This window comes from Biomphalaria glabrata, chromosome 16 (assembly GCF_947242115.1).
Source record: "Biomphalaria glabrata chromosome 16, xgBioGlab47.1, whole genome shotgun sequence".
Lineage (NCBI taxonomy): Eukaryota > Metazoa > Mollusca > Gastropoda > Planorbidae > Biomphalaria > Biomphalaria glabrata.
This window is the reverse complement of record NC_074726.1, coordinates 28,630,952-28,651,215: the sequence shown is the minus strand read 5'-3', so window position 1 is coordinate 28,651,215 and position 20,264 is coordinate 28,630,952. Positions and strand designations below refer to the sequence as shown.

The following is a 20,264-nucleotide window of genomic DNA, read 5'->3' as shown; positions in this document are numbered from 1 at the left end:
ATTTTATGACTTGTTTATTCATTTTGCTTTTCAGCGCTTTTAAAATACATTTTTTTTATTGTTTTTTTCTAGTGTAATTCAGCTTTTTCATGCCGCAATATTCTCGGTGCCCTTTAGTACTATCTCTTAACTGAGCATGCAGGAGGAGGATAAGTTCTTTCCTGCCTTTGAGCATCCAGTAAACAAAACTGAGTTCGAGTCCAATCCAATTAAAACTTCCGAGCGTACAACAATATTAGAGTTCGGGCCCCCTTGTTAGGTAGCCAGGTGATTTAGGCCATCTTCAATTAGTTGCGATATAGTTTGGGATCAATGGCGCCGCAGGTTCTGACAGTGGAAAAGAAACTGGTATGCAACAATGCAAGGAACTGCTGCTTTCTTTGTCCGTGTTGTCAAAGACTAGATTTCTCAACACGGTGCCTCAGAGCGATGAGACTTACACGGTTTTGACAGTGCCTAGCAATGTGTTCTGCATATGGGTTATCCGCTACTGGTATTTCCCAGGGTCGTCTCCCCAAGTTTTTTGGATAAAGATGCAAGACAGCGGACGTTTGGAGTATTCCTTATAATAGATAGGTAAATAGCCCCTCCTACTCCTACTTAGAGATTGAAGCACCAGTTACTACCCCTTAGCTCTTTTCCTGTTAAGAGTTTTCCCAATGTGGCAAACGAGCTAGTAATTATTTTCCCAACGATAGAGAGTACATAAGCTGTCATATTTATAGTATAATCCTGAAAACAATAAATATGGACAAAATTGAGATAAAATAATTTATTGATCCAGACATATAAAAGAGGCAGACAGAGAAAGCAATGGAAAGACAACATAAAGAAATGGACGGGCCTGTCATTGAAAGAGGTTCTAACTTAGGCAAAAGACAGAGAGGAATGGAGAAAGACGATTGGCAAATCTTGTGTGGTGCCCCAACGCTCCAAAAGACTAAGAGATAGGCGAAGGTGGAACAAGATGGAAAGGATGGTTCTGCACTAGGGACTTTAGAGGTCTATTGATGGAGATACGGGACAGGGACTTTAGAGGTCTATTGATGGAGATACGGGACAGGGAATTTAGAGGTCTATTGATGGAGATACGGGACAGGGACTTTAGAGGTCTATTGATGGAGATACGGGACAGGGACTTTAGAGGTCTATTGATGGAGATACGGGACAGGGACTTTAAAGGTCTATTGATGGAGATACGGGACAGGGACTTTAGAGGTCTATTGATGGAGATACGGGACAGGGACTTTAGAGGTCTATTGATGGCGATACGGGACAGGGACTTTAGAGGTCTATTGATGGAGATACGGGACAGGGACTTTAGAGGTCTATTGATGGCGATACGGGACAGGGAATTTAGAGGTCTATTGATGGAGATACGGGACAGGGACTTTAGAGGTCTATTGATGGAGATACGGGACAGGGACTTTAGAGGTCTATTGATGGAGATGCGGGACAGGGACTTTAGAGGTCTATTGATGGCGATACGGGACAGGGACTTTAGAGGTCTATTGATGGCGATACGGGACAGGGACTTTAGAGGTCTATTGATGGAGATACGGGACAGGGACTTTAGAGGTCTATTGATGGAGATACGGGACAGGGACTTTAGAGGTCTATTGATGGAGATACGGGACAGGGACTTTAGAGGTCTATTGATGGAGATACGGGACAGGGACTTTAAAGGTCTATTGATGGAGATACGGGACAGGGACTTTAGAGGTCTATTGATGGAGATACGGGACAGGGACTTTAGAGGTCTATTGATGGCGATACGGGACAGGGACTTTAGAGGTCTATTGATGGAGATACGGGACAGGGACTTTAGAGGTCTATTGATGGCGATACGGGACAGGGAATTTAGAGGTCTATTGATGGAGATACGGGACAGGGACTTTAGAGGTCTATTGATGGCGATACGGGACAGGGACTTTAGAGGTCTATTGATGGCGATGCGGGACAGGGACTTTAGAGGTCTATTGATGGCGATGCGGGACAGGGACTTTAGAGGTCTATTGATGGCGATACGGGACAGGGACTTTAGAGGTCTATTGATGGCGATACGGGACAGGGACTTTAGAGGTCTATTGATGGAGATACGGGACAGGGACTTTAGAGGTCTATTGATGGAGATACGGGACAGGGACTTTAGAGGTCTATTGATGGCGATACGGGACAGGGACTTTAGAGGTCTATTGATGGAGATACGGGACAGGGACTTTAGAGGTCTATTGATGGAGATACGGGACAGGGACTTTAGAGGTCTATTGATGGAGATACGGGACAGGGACTTTAGAGGTCTATTGATGGAGATACGGGACAGGGACTTTAAAGGTCTATTGATGGAGATACGGGACAGGGACTTTAGAGGTCTATTTATGGCGATACGGGACAGGGACTTTAGAGGTCTATTGATGGAGATACGGGACAGGGACTTTAGAGGTCTATTGATGGCGATACGGGACAGGGAATTTAGAGGTCTATTGATGGAGATACGGGACAGGGACTTTAGAGGTCTATTGATGGAGATACGGGACAGGGACTTTAGAGGTCTATTGATGGAGATGCGGGACAGGGACTTTAGAGGTCTATTGATGGCGATACGGGACAGGGACTTTAGAGGTCTATTGATGGCGATACGGGACAGGGACTTTAGAGGTCTATTGATGGCGATACGGGACAGGGACTTTAGAGGTCTATTGATGGCGATGCGGGACAGGGACTTTAGAGGTCTATTGATGGCGATGCGGGACAGGGACTTTAGAGGTCTATTGATGGCGATACGGGACAGGGACTTTAGAGGTCTATTGATGGCGATACGGGACAGGGACTTTAGAGGTCTATTGATGGCGATACGGGACAGGGACTTTAGAGGTCTATTGATGGAGATACGGGACAGAGACTTTAGAGGTCTATTGATGGCGATACGGGACAGGGACTTTAGAGGTCTATTGATGGCGATACGGGACAGGGACTTTAGAGGTCTATTGATGGCGATATTGGACAGGGACTTTAGAGGTCTATTGATGGAGATACGGGACAGGGACTTTAGAGGTCTATTGATGGCGATACGGGACAGGGACTTTAGAGGTCTATTGATGGAGATACGGGACAGGGACTTTAGAGGTCTATTGATGGAGATACGGGACAGGGACTTTAGAGGTCTATTGATGGCGATACGGGACAGGGACTTTAGAGGTCTATTGATGGAGATACGGGACAGGGACTTTAGAGGTCTATTGATGGCGATACGGGACAGGGACTTTAGAGGTCTATTGATGGCGATACGGGACAGGGACTTTAGAGGTCTATTGATGGAGATGTGGGACAGGGACTTTAGAGGTCTATTGATGGCGATACGGGACAGGGACTTTTTAGATCCATTATTAACGGTACGTGAGATGCAGTTATGGAGATCTACTGTTGGAGGCCCTGAACAGAGGATTATAGAGATCAAATCTTGGCGGCCCAGGAGAAGAGACATTGGAGATCTACTGTTGGAGGCCCTGTACAGAGGACTATGGAGATCCAATGTTGGCGGCCCAGGAGAAGAGACATTGGAGATCTACTGTTGGAGGCCCTGTACAGACGATTATGGAGATCTAATGTTGGCGGCCCTGTACAGACGACTATGGAGATCTAATGTTGTCGGCCCAAGAGAAGAGACATTGGAGATCTACTTTTGGAGGCCCTGTACAGACGATTATGGAGATCTAATGTTGGCGGCCCTGTCCAGAGGACAATGGCATTATTTAGTTTAAAATTATTTTAGGACATTATTTTGTCGTTCTTCAAGTAAACTCCTACACTATAATTTTTGTCAGCATCCGCTGATCCATTGTGAATATTTGCTATGGTTCTTAACCCAATGCAGTGGACCCTGGCCCCGCTGCTTCCAGGGCACGTGTTGGTCGAGTAGGTCAGCTTTATGATATCCATATTCTCGTCGAACGCATTGATGTCGACATTGTCGATCCACTGACCAATGGTCACCTGTTTGGGGCAGCCGTGAGGATGAGAAATGATAAATCTTAATTTCACCTCTGGCCTGTTCATGTACTTGGCGTCCACCTTTTTCCAAAGGCTGTCCCATTCTTGAAGCCGGGCAAACAGCTGGTCACCGATCTTATCACACGTGACATACTTCAGCTCGCTCCAGTCACTTTCGACGATCACTGTATCCATTGTGAGGTTCGTCAGGAGAATCTCCGGACTCTTTCGTTCGTCAAAGAACAGACGACAGCTGGTGTGTTCGGCTTCCAGCTGGTCATAGACCACATGAGCAGCCGTGGAGACGATCATCTCCCACCAGCTGCGGCTGGGCGCGCCCGACGTCAGGCACTTCTCACAAGGGCACGTTTTGTAGGGAGCCTCATAGGCGTCTCCCAGCCCACCTTGGCTCTGCCCTTGTAAATCGTACCCGACTCCATCTACGTATTTGAACAGGTTCAGCTCCCCAGTTCCTGCCCGTGGAGTTGTGTCGCCTCCCTTCTTGTAGAAAGGGTAAGGGTCGGTCGATTTGGGCCGAAACTCTGGCCTGTTGGGGCTGACCATATTGACGCTGATTCGAACAGTGAGATCCGCCGTGGCTTTAATAAGCTGAAACAAATCATCGTCACGGAACTCGTCCGGAAGGTGTTGTAAGGTGAACGCTCTGATCGGAATGAACTGGGTGTGTCCTGGGTTCTTGGTACAGTTCTTGTAGTGCAGGTGTAGGTCCCCCTCTGTTCCTTCCAGCATCAGACACTCATGTTTACCTGCACCAGACAAGTGAACCAAATGTAGTCAGTACATTGTATTACATTTTTTTTAAATATACATAGAACAATGTTATAGGAAAATGTTATAGAAAAATATTATAATGCAATGCTGTAGAATGTAGAAGAATGTGATAGTGTTATTTAACAGAGCAATCCTTGAAATCATTTTCACTTAAACTTCAGGTTTTTATGACCAAATTTGGATCAATAATTTAGTCCAGAAATATAATGAAAGATGATCAAAAGAGAATAGAAATTACAATATAAATCTTGGCACAGAAGATGATGCAACTAATGATGCAACCAATGATGCAACTAATGATGCAACCAATGATGCAACTAATTTGCTGAACATGCTCTGACAGTCAACAAAGCATTTAAGACACCAAAAGATTGAGAAATGTGTTGTGTTTATAAGAGACAAAGCGGAGTTAACTCTGTGCTGACTACCGTGAATAAAACATTATCTGAGTTGTCTATCCTGTAATCGTGCTGAGTTCGAACCCTGTACTTAGAGGCATTCTAGTCTGCCACAACACTCGCCATTCGAATGTCATTGGAATACTGAGAAATGTGTTGTTTCAGAAACAAAGCGGAGTTAACTCTGTGCTGACTAACGTGAATAAAACATTATCTGAGTTGTCCACCCTGTAATCGTGTTGAGTCTGTAGTAGTCTGTACCCTGTACTTACACTCTAGTCTGCCACAAAACTCGCCATTCGAATGTCATTGCAATACCCAGTTAAGGAATTTAGCAAGTGAAGACCCTGCACGGGGCCCCCTGTGGTGGCACCTACCCTGTTCCATTTTTTAATATAAATGCACTTTGTAATATTAATAAATCTATAAGGATGTCATATTTGTAAAGAAAAGCTTAAAAAAATAATTTAATTTTCCTTTTTTTCCCCTTATTTTCTTATACTTTTTAAAATGTGAACGCTTCCTTTGAGGGTGAGGTCCACAGTCTTTCTCTGACATAAATGTAGACCCATATAAACACAGAATGATTATGATCTATATGTCGTAGATGTTTTGAATAAGATAAGATTATAAGATAACATAGTTATTATTGATTCATTGAAACAAAAAAGGTTATTGGATGTTTTCTTTAGGCCATAATTTTTCTTAGAATATAAAATAAAGTCTAAATGTTACCATATACAGAGTATTGTTGCTTTAAGTCCAATGTCTCTTGAGTCATGTGACCTGGAACTGTAGTGTACAAGAAAATAGTTTGTTAAACAAAATACAAATAGAAAAACAAAACCTATTGAAATTCTCAGAAAGACACAAGGTATAGAGGCACATTTCTTATTCCATACGCTGGAACAAACCCGTACAAGTACTTCTTCCCTTGTGCCATTAGAGAATGGAATGGGTTGCCTGAATCAGACAGGAAACCAACGACTTAGCAGAGTTTAAGTCATTGATTAACATGCATGACTAGATTAACACATTAAATGACGCGTAGAACGTAATTTTTTTTTAAATTAACGTCTCTAATATATAAGATAAGATTAGATAAGAAGATAAGTTCTGGTACAGTTCTCTTGCGTACACTCCAAAGCCTTTAAGTCAGAGTTTAAGTCATTGATTAACATGCATGGCTAGATTGACACATTAAATGACGCGTAGAACGTAATTTTTTTTTTTAAATTAACGTCTCTAATATATAAGATAAGATAAGATAAGATAAGATAAGAAGATAAGTTCTGGTACAGCTCTCTTGCGTACACTCCAAAGGCTGTAGGTGAATGCGAGCCACACTTTGTCCTCGTGCATCTCCATTAACTCTTTCTCTCCGTAATTATTTACCACATTCTGGTGGAATCAACGCTGGTATCGTCAGTTAGGAGAGAAGGAGTTAAAGAAAGGCCTTTAGTCCTTGTATCTTAGAGAGCTTTCTCCCTTGACAAAAAATACGATTTGCGGGTTTTTTTCTGTGCATGGGTTGAAGGTTTGGAACTCACTCCCCATGGATCTCAGACAGACAACATGCTACACTACTTTCAAGAAGAACATTAAGACCTATCTGTTTAAAAGTTTTTTAGGTTAGTTTGCCATTTAAACTTTGGTTTTTATGTCTGTTGTGTTATTATAGCGCCTTGAGCCTACGTTATGTGTGTCGAGTTAACTGAGCTTTGTAAATAAAATTATTATTATTAATACCGCAAGCTTTGTCTCACCTTTTCTATATAAAACAAATTTCATTAATTGGAACTAATTAATAAACCAATTGTTTGTTGTTGTTCTCTATTAAATCATATGTTTTTATCGACCTAAAAAATTGAACTTGATCCGAGTGGGAGAAATTACGCGTATAATGGTCCTGACAGACGAACAGACAGACCGACGGAGTGAGTTAATATAAGCTTTGTATAATGGCATTGCACTCTCAATGCAAAAATAAATTGAAGTATGCAGCATCTACGTAGCTTCTTATAAACAAAATATTTTTCTTAAATACATAAAATTTGTAAACCTACGTAAGTCATTAAGGGACTTGAAAGTTCAATAAACTAAAAATGACACCATTTTTACTTTCTTTCAATAATCATAAATTACACCTGGGGTAGAAAATATATATATATATTTGTGCGATATCTTTATTAAGATTCAAAATTTATTAATTACCTTTCTTGTATTCGTCACTTTTCTGGTCATGACCTACATCCTTTTTGGACAGCAACTGAAAAGAAAAACATACATTTACTGGATAGGGTTTTCCCGTCTGTTTTGGCTTAAGTGATAAATCTGACTAAATAAATCATGAGGTGAACATCTACAAGAAAACGTTATTCTCATACGTCTTGAAGCCTTTCGAGTGCTTTCTTTGCTTCTTGGTTCGTTGGTTCTATGCCCAGTGCCTGTTTTAGGTCATCTAAGGCCTCGGCATGTCTGCCAAGGGCCGATCTTGCAGACGACCGCCTTAAATAAGATTTGACATAGACTGGATCGTATTGAAGCGACAGGCTACAGTCTGCATCGCATTCGGTGTACCTGGAACACATGAATGTAAAGTTAACATTATTTTATATGACTAATGAACCTCTTGCACCAATCGTAAACAAGCACCATTTAGCAACGTGATTCTCTATCTCTTCTATACAAATTACGTAATACACTAAGGCTGTCACGTGATACGTTTTTTTTTCATTGTTTTATCAATATTATCACGTGGCTAAATGTTGTTTGTTTACGATTGGTGAATGAGGTCTATGAGGTCCATTGGGTCCGTCGGCTTGCTTGTCATTTGGAACGGGAATATCCCGAATCCTAATAAAGTAAACTTCCCCTTTCAGATATTGTGGTCTATATGGCAGATGATGTCAATGTCATCTGTTGCTGTGGCCTACAGTTAGGGTATCATGTGGCCAGAAGAACGACCAAACAACCGCCTATACTTTTCCCCAACTAATGTCAGGTACCCATTAGAGCTGGATGGACTCGCCCGAATCCTAATGGAGGTTGTCATTTTTTAAAATCAAAATCTAATTAAAGATAAGCTTCTCGAAGGACAGAAGCATCAGATATATCGTCATCTTTTAATCAGTGAAGCGTGAAACCACAAATATATAGCCTCTCTTTTTCTCACTATGTGGCAGTAGAACCAGAGATATCCCTTCCTCTACTAATCAGTGAGCTGTGAAACATTACATTTGGGTCGAAAAAGTCACTCCGTTCAATGTATAATGTCTCCTTTGATCCAGCATTACGCCAAAGAAGATAGCGAATAGAGTAGGAGCTAGTACACAGCCCTGCTTTACGCCATTGTCTATTGGGAAGTGGTCAGAAAGGGCACCATTGTTTCTGATCTGGCCTTCTTTGTCCCACGTGAAACTGCTTGAGGATGGATAGGTACATAGGTGGGTATCCTAGCCAGGTCAAAATCCTCCATAAGCCATCGTGACTGACGGTGTCGACAGCCTTGTGAGGGCCACAAAGGCAGCACATAGGCTTTGGGAGAGAGGATAACGCAGTTTCGCCCATGTCTAGAACTTATGAAGATGCAGTACTCAAGGCAGACATTGTTATTATGTGAGTGTGATGTCCTGTGAATAAACCAGAAGTGACACTTACTTTTGAAGCTTGAGGTAGGCTTGCGCTCTGTTGGACAAAAGAAGAGGGTCTTTGGGTTGGAACTCTAAACCTTTGGAGTATGCTTCTATTGCTCTATCTAACTGTCCACGTTTGTAAAACTCATTTCCCTATTTAAACAACAAAAAAAACAACACTTAGAATGAATACAAATAATGTGCAGCAAAGGCATCTAGAGCAGGGGTGGGCAAATTACGGCCAGGGGGCCACATGCGGCCCACAATTCCCAAAACTTTTTTAATGCGGCCCTCTATACAAAAAGGTTGCCCACCCCTGCTCTAGAGTCTAGATCAATACTGTCTAGTATTTTTGTCTCCACGTGAGTAACAAGATTACATGTTACATGGCACTGGCGTAATATTTAATGTAAAAAAAAAAGACATTCAGGGGGGACTTTCAAACTTTGACCCCCACCCCGACCTAATTACGTTTCTATGTATTTTGCACCCAGTTTAGTTTGCATTATCCGTTGATAAACGCTAGAATTCAAAATGATTTATTTTTTATTTAAATTTACCTTTTCTTTCTCTGCAAGACTCCCGGCTCGCCTGTGTTGTTCTTCCACTAATCTTAGGTCCGGTAACTCTGTCTCAGCGTCTGGTTTATCGGCCACGTGTTCCATCCCTTCCATCAAAGAAACACTTAACTTCGGTTTCACTTGCCTCATATAGGGAGCCTTGATCTCACCCAATGTTTCGTTTTTCTGTTTTCTGTTTTCTGTGTTTAAAGTAAAAAATTATATATGTTTTTTTTTTTGTTTTCCCGTTCACGATACACCCGTCCTTAAAAGAATGTAAAAGTCAATTGGAATCATTGAGGTTGTCAATTGTTGTCAAACTGAATTTCCATTTGATTGGATCAATATATTATCTTATCTTATCTAAATGCCGAAAAGCTGAAATTATATTCAATAGCCAAAAGGGCTTTAAAACAGGCATCAGTATTGGAGGTGAAAAGCTGACGAGTGTTAACAGCTTCAAATACCTCGGAGCTATTGTCTCAGATGTGGGAACGAAACCCGAACTATTGGCCCGAAGTGCACAGTCCGCAGCAGCACTTGGAAACTCAAAACAATCTGGAAAGACAAAGGCATAGCCCTCGACACCTAAACCAGGCTACCTGGTCATAGCCACATTCTTATATGCTTGTGAGTCTTGGACGCTGACTGCAGAGCTAGAGAGGAGAATCCTAGCAATGGATCTGATGTTACATAAGGATCCCAGGTATCACATTTAAAGACGAAGAGATTATTGTCAGGTTTACTACATCGAATAAAACCCACGATGACCTAATAACCATTGTAAAAAATGGGGCTCGCAAAGACCTTCTTTCAAGGAACACTACCGTAAAAAGATAAGGCAGACAGAGAAAGAGATGGGAAGACAACATAAAAAAATGGACGGGCCTGCCATTGAAAGAGGTTCTGTACAAAGAAAGGAATGGAGAAAGACGGTCGACAATTCTTGTGTGGTCCAACATACTAAGGGATAGATGACAGTGAAGGTGGTGATAATCTCAAACAGCTCAAGTCAAGTCTAAACCCTGCCCTGACACCTGTGGTGTATTTCTCGTGCATTTCAAGTCTTTAAATGGTACAGCGCGGTGCTTTGATGAATTTGTTTGATGATACTAAACAAGTAATACGCCCGAGTGCGTAATGATAAGTCGCCATTGTACACTACAATGCTATCCTTAATTTACTACCTAAAGTGGATCTTATTTTAAGTATTTATTTTATTCATTTTATATCTATATTTCATACATTAGTAGTATAAGATTGTTTTTACAAATCAAACAAGGATCTAAAACTTAAATGCTAGTTAAAATTGATAAGTCAAATCTTAAATTGTTCCTTCTCTGTTTGGGACTCTTCAACTCAAGAAAGAATGAAGAGAATAGAACATACGAAATAGAGCCATGAGATTTATAAGTATACAAATGTACTTTGGACTAGACTTGTATTTTATTAGGTTGTTTGTGTATTTGTAAATTATGGTTGAGTGTTGTATGTCGAATGGCTACTTTACTATTGAGTCTGCTTGCCATTACAGCAGTGTTTCCCAAACTGTGTTCCACGGACCCTGGGGTTCCGCGAGGTTTGAATAGGTGTTCTGGAATAATTAATTAGTAGGCCACTACACCTATTAATCTTTCTAAAATTAGAATATAAGCAAAGTGTTCCGCTAAATAATCAGAACGTGCGAAGTGTTCCGTTTAGGAAAAAAAATTGGGATGCATAGATTTACAGTCTCTTAAGTTTAGTGATTTTACTAATGGTGTAATTCTAGAGTGAATTCTAGTGAATTCCTCGTCCCATATGCTAGGACAAATTTGTACAAATACTCCTTCTTCCCTAGTGCTATTAGAGCATGGAATGGGTTGCCTGTCATTGTTAATATGCATGACTGAATGCATGACGCGTAGGACGTAATCATCTTCTTTTTTGAAATAACGTCTGTATTATATAAGATAAGATAAGATATCAATAGAAATGATATACTGTTATGGCACGAATTAGGAATTAGTTATTTGTTTCATAAACAGGGAACGTTTTGACTTAAACAATGACGCGACTAGTAAAAACAAGACTAGTCTTTGAGGAACAATTGCAATATTGAAAACAGAATACTTCTGAAGGCTTTAGAGATACGCATTTTTATGGACATAGAGATTTAGCTTGACAACATTCGACGCTTCCCTTCGTTATTATTAAACGTCTTGTTCGACATTCAGTATCAGCGTCGACTAACTTATATTGTTGACCTTTCGCCTGTGTTATTGGATTTCGTTATTTGAGTTTGATTTATCTCCATAAGGCACAGCGCGGAAGCGCCTAACAATATATTAACTATGTGAATTAGTATATATAGGGCCTAGGCTATAAATATAATTTTATATACTTATTTATGTATATGTTTGTTATATATTATTATATATTTATATCTTCACACTTACATACTTGTTAATGTCAACAGACTTTAGGTGAATTGGTGAGACAGTATTTTAAGACCTGGCAATCATTGGTAGGCACGTGATTGGCTTATCATTTATAATGCCCTGCACTTAACACATCATCTCATGCCTGTGCTGCATTCTACGCAGCAACACACAATAAACTGCTAGGTCATAATGGCCCAACTTTAGTAGCTCAGCTACACACGCGTGTCACAAGTAAAGCATTGTCACATTTTGTACTCCCGTGACAGCTTGTAGAAGGTCTACATTGCAGTACCGGGGTCAAGCGTTTTCCTGCATCGCAAGCTTCCAAAATATCATATCCCTTTGGTCGAAAGTACATTGTTTATCTTAGTTACATAAAAAAAAACGCAAGTCAAATAAAAAGTTAAATGGAAAAAGGGGTGGGACGGGATGATACCCATTTGTGACATTAATCCGGAACATTAGGGTTTATTAAAAGAAATTTCTATAAATCAAATAAGAACATAAAACTAAAATGTTATTTAACCTTGGTTAGGCCAACAATAGAATATGCATCCTCTGTTTGGGACCCCTCAACTCAAGAAAACTTTAAGAAACTGGAACTGATACAAAATAGAGCAGCGAGATTCATAACAAACGAATATTCACATTTGACTAGAGTAACACCTTTAGTAAAATCACTAAATTTAGAAATCCTTCAGGACAGAAGGCTCAAAAGTAAAGTAACTACCATACATACATACAAATACAAAATTTAATAAAATACTCGGAAAGACACAAAGATAAAGGCACATTCCTCGTTCCATATGCTAAGACAAATTTGTACAAATGCTCCTTCTTCCTTAGTGCTATTATAGCATGGAATGGGTTGCCTGAGTCAGCCAGGAAAACCAATAACTTGGCGGAAATTTAAGTCATTGATTAAAATGCGTGACTAGATTGACCTAGGAACACGCGTAGGATGTAATCATCATCTTTCTTGAAGTAACGTCTGTATTTTATAAGATAAGATAAGATAAGATAAGGTCAGCAATGTTCTCCACGATGCAACTATTAATGGACGTCATTCACCAATCGTAAACAAGCCTCCCTCGGTCACGTGATTCCGGATCTATTCTAAATAACATACGTCCTAATTCGAATCAAACATGGATATCACGTGACCGTATTTTTTCGTTACTTTATTAACGGTCATCAAGTGACCATTCGTTTTGTTGAATGAGGTCCTTTAAGCTTTCCGGACCTCCATTAAACAAGTTAGCCATAGTGTGTAGGAAATCACGTGTATAAGCTAATATCTTATCATTTCAAGAAGATTATCTTATAAATTACAGGCATTCATTCAAAAGAGAAGATAATTACGTCCTATGTATGCTAGTCTCATCGTGTATGTTAATTAAAGAATTAATCTTAGCCAAGTCATTGGTTTTCCTGAAAGATTCAGCTTACATTGCCTATCCTGTTTTGACTCGACCACTGAACAAGTGCTTACTAGATAACTGTTAAATTTTAGGTTGTTGATGTACAAAGTACTATATATGCTGATGTGAATATTGTAAACTTGTGGTTATAGTTAAAAATTAAGGCTATTGTTTCATACCTACCAGTAATGCGGACTCATATCAATAATAAACCAGCGGCCATTTTGACATCACTATGCCTGTGTCTTTGTCAAGAACAGGTTGGCGTTGAGGGGTCGTCACGCTCCAAATATTGTTGATCTAAATATATAACTTTACGACTGTTTCTCTTTTCCAAGAAAATCGTTAATGATCAGCCAACTGGTACATCTTGTGTGCTGGTTTAACAGTTAACCTACGGCGTGTTGATTTTACATTGTGATACTTTTTGTGTATCAAGAACTTTTCATCCACTGTTTTTGTTGTTGTTGTTGTTGTTGTTTTACAACGCTTATATCAACTCTGTCTGCCTGTCTGGTAAAAAGTTTGAACATGTTTTTTTCTCCCATTTCCCATTCTCATATTAAGTTAAAACTTTGCACAATTATCCATTAAACCTGACAAGACATGAATCGATAAAAAAAATTAACTAACTAGTGATTAATTATTGGTGATCAATGATTTATTTTGATGTCCAAATAAGGGGAATGAACACAAAACCACAGCGTTGTGTCTCATGGAAGCACCCTAGGTCTGGGCACTGGCACCAGCTGGATATGATACTGACAGGGAAAAGGGACATTGGAAACATACTGCTGACACGTAGCTTTCAAAGTGCGGACTATGATACCGATCACAATTTAGTTGCCTGCCGGACAAGACTGCTGCCACTCATCATAGGGAAAAAGAAAAGCACGCCTGAATACTGCAAGGACAAACAATCCTGATCTCATCAAATACACAAAGAAATTAAAGGAAGCTTTTAAAAATTTCTTAGTGACTGAGGTAGAAAAAAGCTGGACGCTCATACGTAATGCTATGTACCAAACATCATCACTGGTCTTTGGGAACAAAACAAAGAAAAATGAAGACTGGTTTGAAGCAAGTCTGCCAGAAATGGAAACTGCCACTAGAAACAATGAGTAGCCATGCTAAACTACAAGAAGGAGCCCACCCCTAGCAACGTACAAGCGCTCAGATCTACTCGAAACGATGCCCAAAGAATAGCAAGACAGTGCGCTAACAAATACTGGCAGGACCTATGTGAAAACATCCTATCTTGTGCCAACTGTGGTAACATCAGAGGACTAAACGAGGGCATGTAAAAAAAAGTCTTTGGACCTCACACCAGCAAGTGAGCCCCTCTCAAGTCAAAAGATGGCTCAATCATCAGTGATCGTGCTCTGCAAATGGAGCGATGGGTAGAGCACTATGTAGAACTTTACCAGATTGAAAATGTAATTTTGCCAACTGCCTTGTCTAACTTCCCACCACTTTCAGGTTTGAGCGAATTAAACGAGACACCTTCTGTAAAGGAACTGAGCACAGCCATTGACATGCTAGCACACGGGAAAGCACCCGGAGGAGATGGTATTCCTGCAGAAGCCATTCAGGGTGGAAAGCATGCCCTAATCAAGCCACTCCATGTACAGCTAAGTTTGTGCTGGGAGCAGGAATAGTCCCCCAGGAATTAAAGGATGCAAACATATTATGTTCTGGTCATGTGATCGAAAGCCTGCGTGGTCCAGAGACACAGTGTGTAAGAAAGCGGCAGTTCAAGACCGGAGACCGGGACTGTTAGTCGGCCATGAAATCGATCCTGGTTGAGTCCTCAAGTGTTATGTACGAGTCCAGGAAGAGATAGAGACAGTAGAGTTTTGTACGGTGATGTAACAATTTAGTTGTTGATGTGTTGCCGATAGTCTAAAATTGGCTGTTATCTACTTTTTCACTCATTATTAAAGTACCCGGTAATTTAGAGCTCTTGTTGTCAAGTTTTTGATGTGCTAGATGTGCTGTGTTGTTTTTAGCAGTGTTTTACAGAAGGCCTGATTAGGAGAAGCTCGTAACAATAAATATATGTATGAGAAGATCTTTAACTAACAGCCGCTAGTGCTAGCAGACGAACTGCACGTGTTGTTCAATGCCTGCTCCTGTGTTGCCTACGTCTTCCCATTGTTGTGGATTATCTGTTCTTGAACCAGTTGCCCAGATGTTGCATGCTGTCCAACTTAACATAATCGAAAACCAGAGGGACCATGCCAACATTATAACATTGCAAAAGTATTTGTTAGTGAACACGTCACACGTGTCATCTACAAATGTGATGCTAGATTGTTGGAGTTGTTTTTACAGAAGAATGGGGGGGGGGCACCCGGTGGCGTGGCTAGGGTGGGGGAGGAAGGGTCCGAATTTGAAAATCCCCCCCCCCCCGTAGCTCGATGCTACGTCCCAGGCCTCGCCTCAGTGCAGTCGTGCACTGTATAAATCTAAGCCTTTGCCCGATCTAGATCATTTCAGATTCTTGAAAAAAAAAAAAAAAGGGAAATCCCCATTATTCTAACATTCTGAGGAACAAATCTTTTTTTTTTTTACTAGGAATGACACATATTACACTATTTGACTACTAGTTGACATATAGCATAACTTCCTTCTTTCATTGCTTTCACCGAAATCTGATATCATCTGCTATTTTTAGAACAAGTTCAATAATGAGGGATACAAAAAAAAGTTCTGCTATGAACTACTAGAGCAGTGCTTCCCAATTTTTTGTTTCGTATCGGAACACTTCACACATTTTGAGTATCTAGCAGAACACTTTGCTTTTTATTAGGTTGTTGTTTTTTTTCTCATTGTTTACCTTTACCTTTACCTATCCCTTAGTCTGTTGGACCGTTGGGGCACCAAGCAAGATTTGTCGACCGTCTTTCTCCATTCCTCCCTTTTTTTTTTGCCTTGTTTAGTACCTCTCTCATGGCAGGCCCTGTTAGGGTTGTGTTTAAAGTCTTAGCTCGTTTGCCCGGGCTCCTGACATTCAACAGGCACCTTCGTGCTTACAATAAATAATTGACTCAGTGTTGACAATGTAACTGTTTAATGACATGAATATAAGTAATAATGACAACTGATGGAGTAATGACATTGAGTCTAAAATATTCGAATAAATTAAACAATAGTTCTGCACGTTGCTATCCCACAACGCCACACGTTCAACACTGTCACACTGCCGATAACAAACTCCAATGTAAATCTTGATAATGCCATAACTAACTCCCCTAAACAGGGGAACACAGAAGAATTTCAAACACACGTTAAAACAGCATAATAACAAAACCACTCCATAAACGTACAAGCAAGGCAACAAAAAAAGAAAGTGCGTTCAAAAATTGTGCACTTTATAAACATTGGTGCTAGAATGCCATAATCTACGCACCGACAGGCCCGTCCATTCTTTAATGTTGTCCTCCCATCGCTTTTTCTGTCTGCCTCTTCTTCTTTTCCCTGACACTGTTCCCTGAAGGAAGGTCTTTGCGAGCCCCGTAGATCTTGTTATGTGGCCAAAGGTTTTAAGCTTTCGTCTTTTCACAATAATTAGCAGGTCGTCATGGGCTCCGATCGCTACAGTAACCCTGTCTCTGATTTCTTGGTTTGTGATGCGGTCTTTGAATGTGATGCCTAGGGTCCTTCTGTAGCATCTCAATTCCATTGCTGCGATCCTCCTCATTGTTTAAATAAAAAAAAAACCATACTCTAAATCAGTGGTTCCCAAACTTGTTTGTCTCGTGGACCCCTCGCCATGTTTTCCAGTTTTCGGTAGTCCCCCCTTTATTTTTTTAGGGAAAATTCATTTAACGTCAAATGTATTGTTCTCACTAATTTCTAGGCCATATAGATTGATTGATGAAATTAAAATGAAGCAAAATAAAATTGTATATGCATTACATGAATTGACTTTCATGGCGCCTCAGTCCATCCAGCTCTAATGGGTACCTGACACTAGTTGGGGAAAAGTAAAGGCGGTTGCTTGTTGTGACACCCTCGTTAATCGTGAACCACAGAAACAGATGACCTTTACATCATCTGCCCTCTAAACCACAAGGTCTGAAAGGGGAACTTTATTTGTTTACATGAATCGACTAAACCAAAAAAAAGAGAAAAAAAAAACGCCAATTGGTGGGCAATTTTGAAATATAATTTCAGTAATGGGCTTCAATTTAGTTAGGTTTTTCTTTCCTAACTGACGATACCAACGTTGATTCCACCAGAATGTGGTAAATAATTACGGAGATAAAGAGTTAATATTAAAACGCCTCTATTAGATAACGTTTCTCTGTTTTAAATGTAAAAATTCTTCCCGTCCATTGTAAGCTTCATTACTTTAACCCTCACACGAAACATTGAGATTACGCCTTCGTTTTGATCAAATTTAGTTTATCACCTTGCAGCTGCAAGTTAATCTCGTGAAATTTATGAAACAAGTCTGTGAAATAGACTATATCCGATTCCCGCTTAATTTTTTTGGTTTTAAAATAGGATCTTTAGCACCCAAGAACTCAGAAAAGAATGGTGTCAAACATAAGCCCTTCGACAATCATCATACTTCAGTGTGTGAAGGATCAATTGATCAAAGTTTCAGGCAATTAGCAGTTCTTTGTGGATTTCTTGATTCATAACAAAACGAAAATATAATAATTAACAAAATATTATCGGAAAAGGTTAACCAATCCACTTTTTTTTAGAAGTTCGTCGTTTACCTATAGTGTGTAGTTTTCGTAAGTTCGATATCATTGGCCTCCTTCAGTCGTAGAACGACTATGGTTCATTTCAGAGCACACTAAAGTCTGAGATGAAAGCCTGGGCATTGTTGATGGTCGGAACGATGTCGCCCACACAGCAGTCCCCCCCCCCTCTCCGCGCAGCTGATGTGACCAAAGGAACGGAGTGTCCGATACAGTTTGGGATCAGTAGCGACGCAGGATCTGCCAGGCTGTAGCACCGTGTGCCACAGTCTGCCTAAGGGTCACCAGCTCCTGATGTTTCCTCAGGGTTGTCTCCCGAAGCCTTTCCCGTGTTTGGGTATAGCCACAGGGCTACCCATCTAGGAGAAGGAAAACTGTGAATCCAAAGTTCGATATAGGCCTAAGTAAAAATATTGTCAAACTCTTACAAACTTCTTCTCTTTTGTAATGTTTCATCAAACATTTTTTTTCTAGTGTGGCTCTAATTCTAAACTTAAAGTGTTGAAAAGTATTTCAAATCTTTATGTATTTTTCATGTTGGCATTGTCTCAAATAATGTTCCAGCTTTGAATGTTTCATAGCGGCTTAAATTGAAACTTTGATGCATACAAAGCACAAATGAAATGGTTTGTACAAGGAAAGAATGAAGACAAACGTCTAATAACAAACACTGTACATTTTACAGTTCTTTTTGACTCGGCCATGTATAATATTACTTTAATGTAGACAAAATTACAATATTTAAAATAAGATGTTAAATTTAAAAATAAACAAAAAATAATTCGAATAACAATTCTAAGGATGAACTAAGGTACAAATCAATAATGGGAAATGAAATTTAAAGTCTCCACATGCTAAATGAGCTCCACCATCGTAGACCCCATTAACAGGTCATAGACCCCCAATTTATTTTTTCACCTCCGTAGACCCCTTGGAAGTCCTCGTAGACCACTGGGGGGTCAATATAGACCGCTTTGGGAATCACTGCTCTAATTTAAGCATTTCTTTCTAAGTTTAAAACGAGACTGTTAGAGATTACACTTATAAGATCTCAAAGTGTACAAATTTGAGGATCAGGTAACGCTTAAAATGGCTGTCTACTCCGGGATGTGGTAAAATATGTGGTTGCAGCTGGGGCGGGAAAAGCTGCCTTCTTCATTGGTCTTCTGACTAGGTTTCCGCCGAACTCTGGGAAACACTGTACCAGAGTATTAAATTGTAGTTTTAGGAAGATATTAAAAAATAAATAAACAAGTGACAGTTAAGTTTAATTATTTGTGCAATGTTGTTGTTTTAATGGCTGATTTATAATTTTGAGAATTTTTCCAAAACAATTTTTTATTTTTTTATTTCTTCTTTGTATTATTTTTTGTTATTCATGCACTCAGGTAGATGCATAGATATTAGATACACTTATGTATGGATACTTACATAGACAGATGCATAGATATTAGATATGGATACTTACATACGTAGATACATAGATATAACATACATAGACACATAGATACACAGGTGTATGAATACTTACATACATAGACAAATAGATACACAGGTGTATGAATACTAACATACGTAGACACATAGATACACAGGTGTATGAATACTTACATACATAGACACATAGATACACAGGTGTATGAATACTTACATACATAGACACATAGATAAACAGGTGTATGGAAACTTACATACATAAAAAATGCATACATATGTTATAATGTTAAGATAACATACACATGTTAAGAACTTTATTTCATACTGATGCATATGACAGATACAATAGAATGATGCAGACTATATTAAACTTTCTTTGACATCTATTAAGAAGAACACTTCCGTCTCTATATTTCTGAGAAACATCCCTGGTCCTGCAGATCTGGTTTAGCCGAGCAAGAGTGAATGGTGAATGAATGAAGGGAAATAAGCCTGGAAACTCTGATGTAAGTATTGTTGTAATCTACACAAGAAGCTTATCGGCAAAGTCCCACTGAGACTTAATGTCGTAAACCTTTTTTTGAAAGCACTGTCCAATGACGACATCCGCTATTCCTGCCTTGACCTGTAACTATAAAATAAAATCCTGTCGCTGATTTTCAAAGTTTAGATTTTTTTTTTGACATATGAATCTATTTATAACAAAAGTATTGAGTACCAACTATTGCCATTAAGCTTATAACTAGCAATAGCTTTCGGGTCTTTTCCCTAAATGGTATTTAGCGATTGGACGCTAAATCGATGTTTTAATCATCAGTAGGCTTTCCTTCTGTTTCCGAGACAAATGCATAACCTCCTTGTCACAGAGTGATAAATATCTTGGCTTATTA

The 20,264-nt window shown here is 39.7% G+C and overlaps 2 protein-coding genes across 3 annotated transcripts; one reads left to right on the top strand and one right to left on the bottom strand.

Annotated features, from left to right (window-relative positions):
* The first annotated feature begins 1,010 nt into the window (after positions 1–1,010).
* Positions 1,011–3,761, top strand: LOC129923304 (trichohyalin-like). The gene has a single exon (XM_056013576.1). The coding sequence runs from the start codon at positions 1,011–1,013 to the stop codon at positions 3,759–3,761; it is 2,751 nt and encodes a 916-aa protein (XP_055869551.1).
* LOC106075941 (uncharacterized) lies at positions 3,301–13,544 on the bottom strand. 2 transcript variants are annotated; one of them, XM_056014437.1, is made up of 7 exons: positions 13,399–13,502; positions 9,376–9,575; positions 8,841–8,968; positions 7,568–7,760; positions 7,395–7,449; positions 5,916–5,972; positions 3,301–4,757 (listed from the first exon to the last, which is right to left on the bottom strand). In XM_056014437.1, the coding sequence occupies exons 2-7, from the start codon at positions 9,523–9,525 to the stop codon at positions 3,769–3,771; spliced, it is 1,572 nt and encodes a 523-aa protein (XP_055870412.1). In that variant the 5' UTR covers positions 9,526–9,575; positions 13,399–13,502; the 3' UTR covers positions 3,301–3,768. The 2 variants fall into 2 exon arrangements, with proteins under 2 accessions (XP_055870412.1, XP_055870411.1); XM_056014436.1 differs by having other exon boundaries at positions 3,302–4,757; positions 13,403–13,544.
* Positions 13,545–20,264: the final 6,720 nt, after the last annotated feature.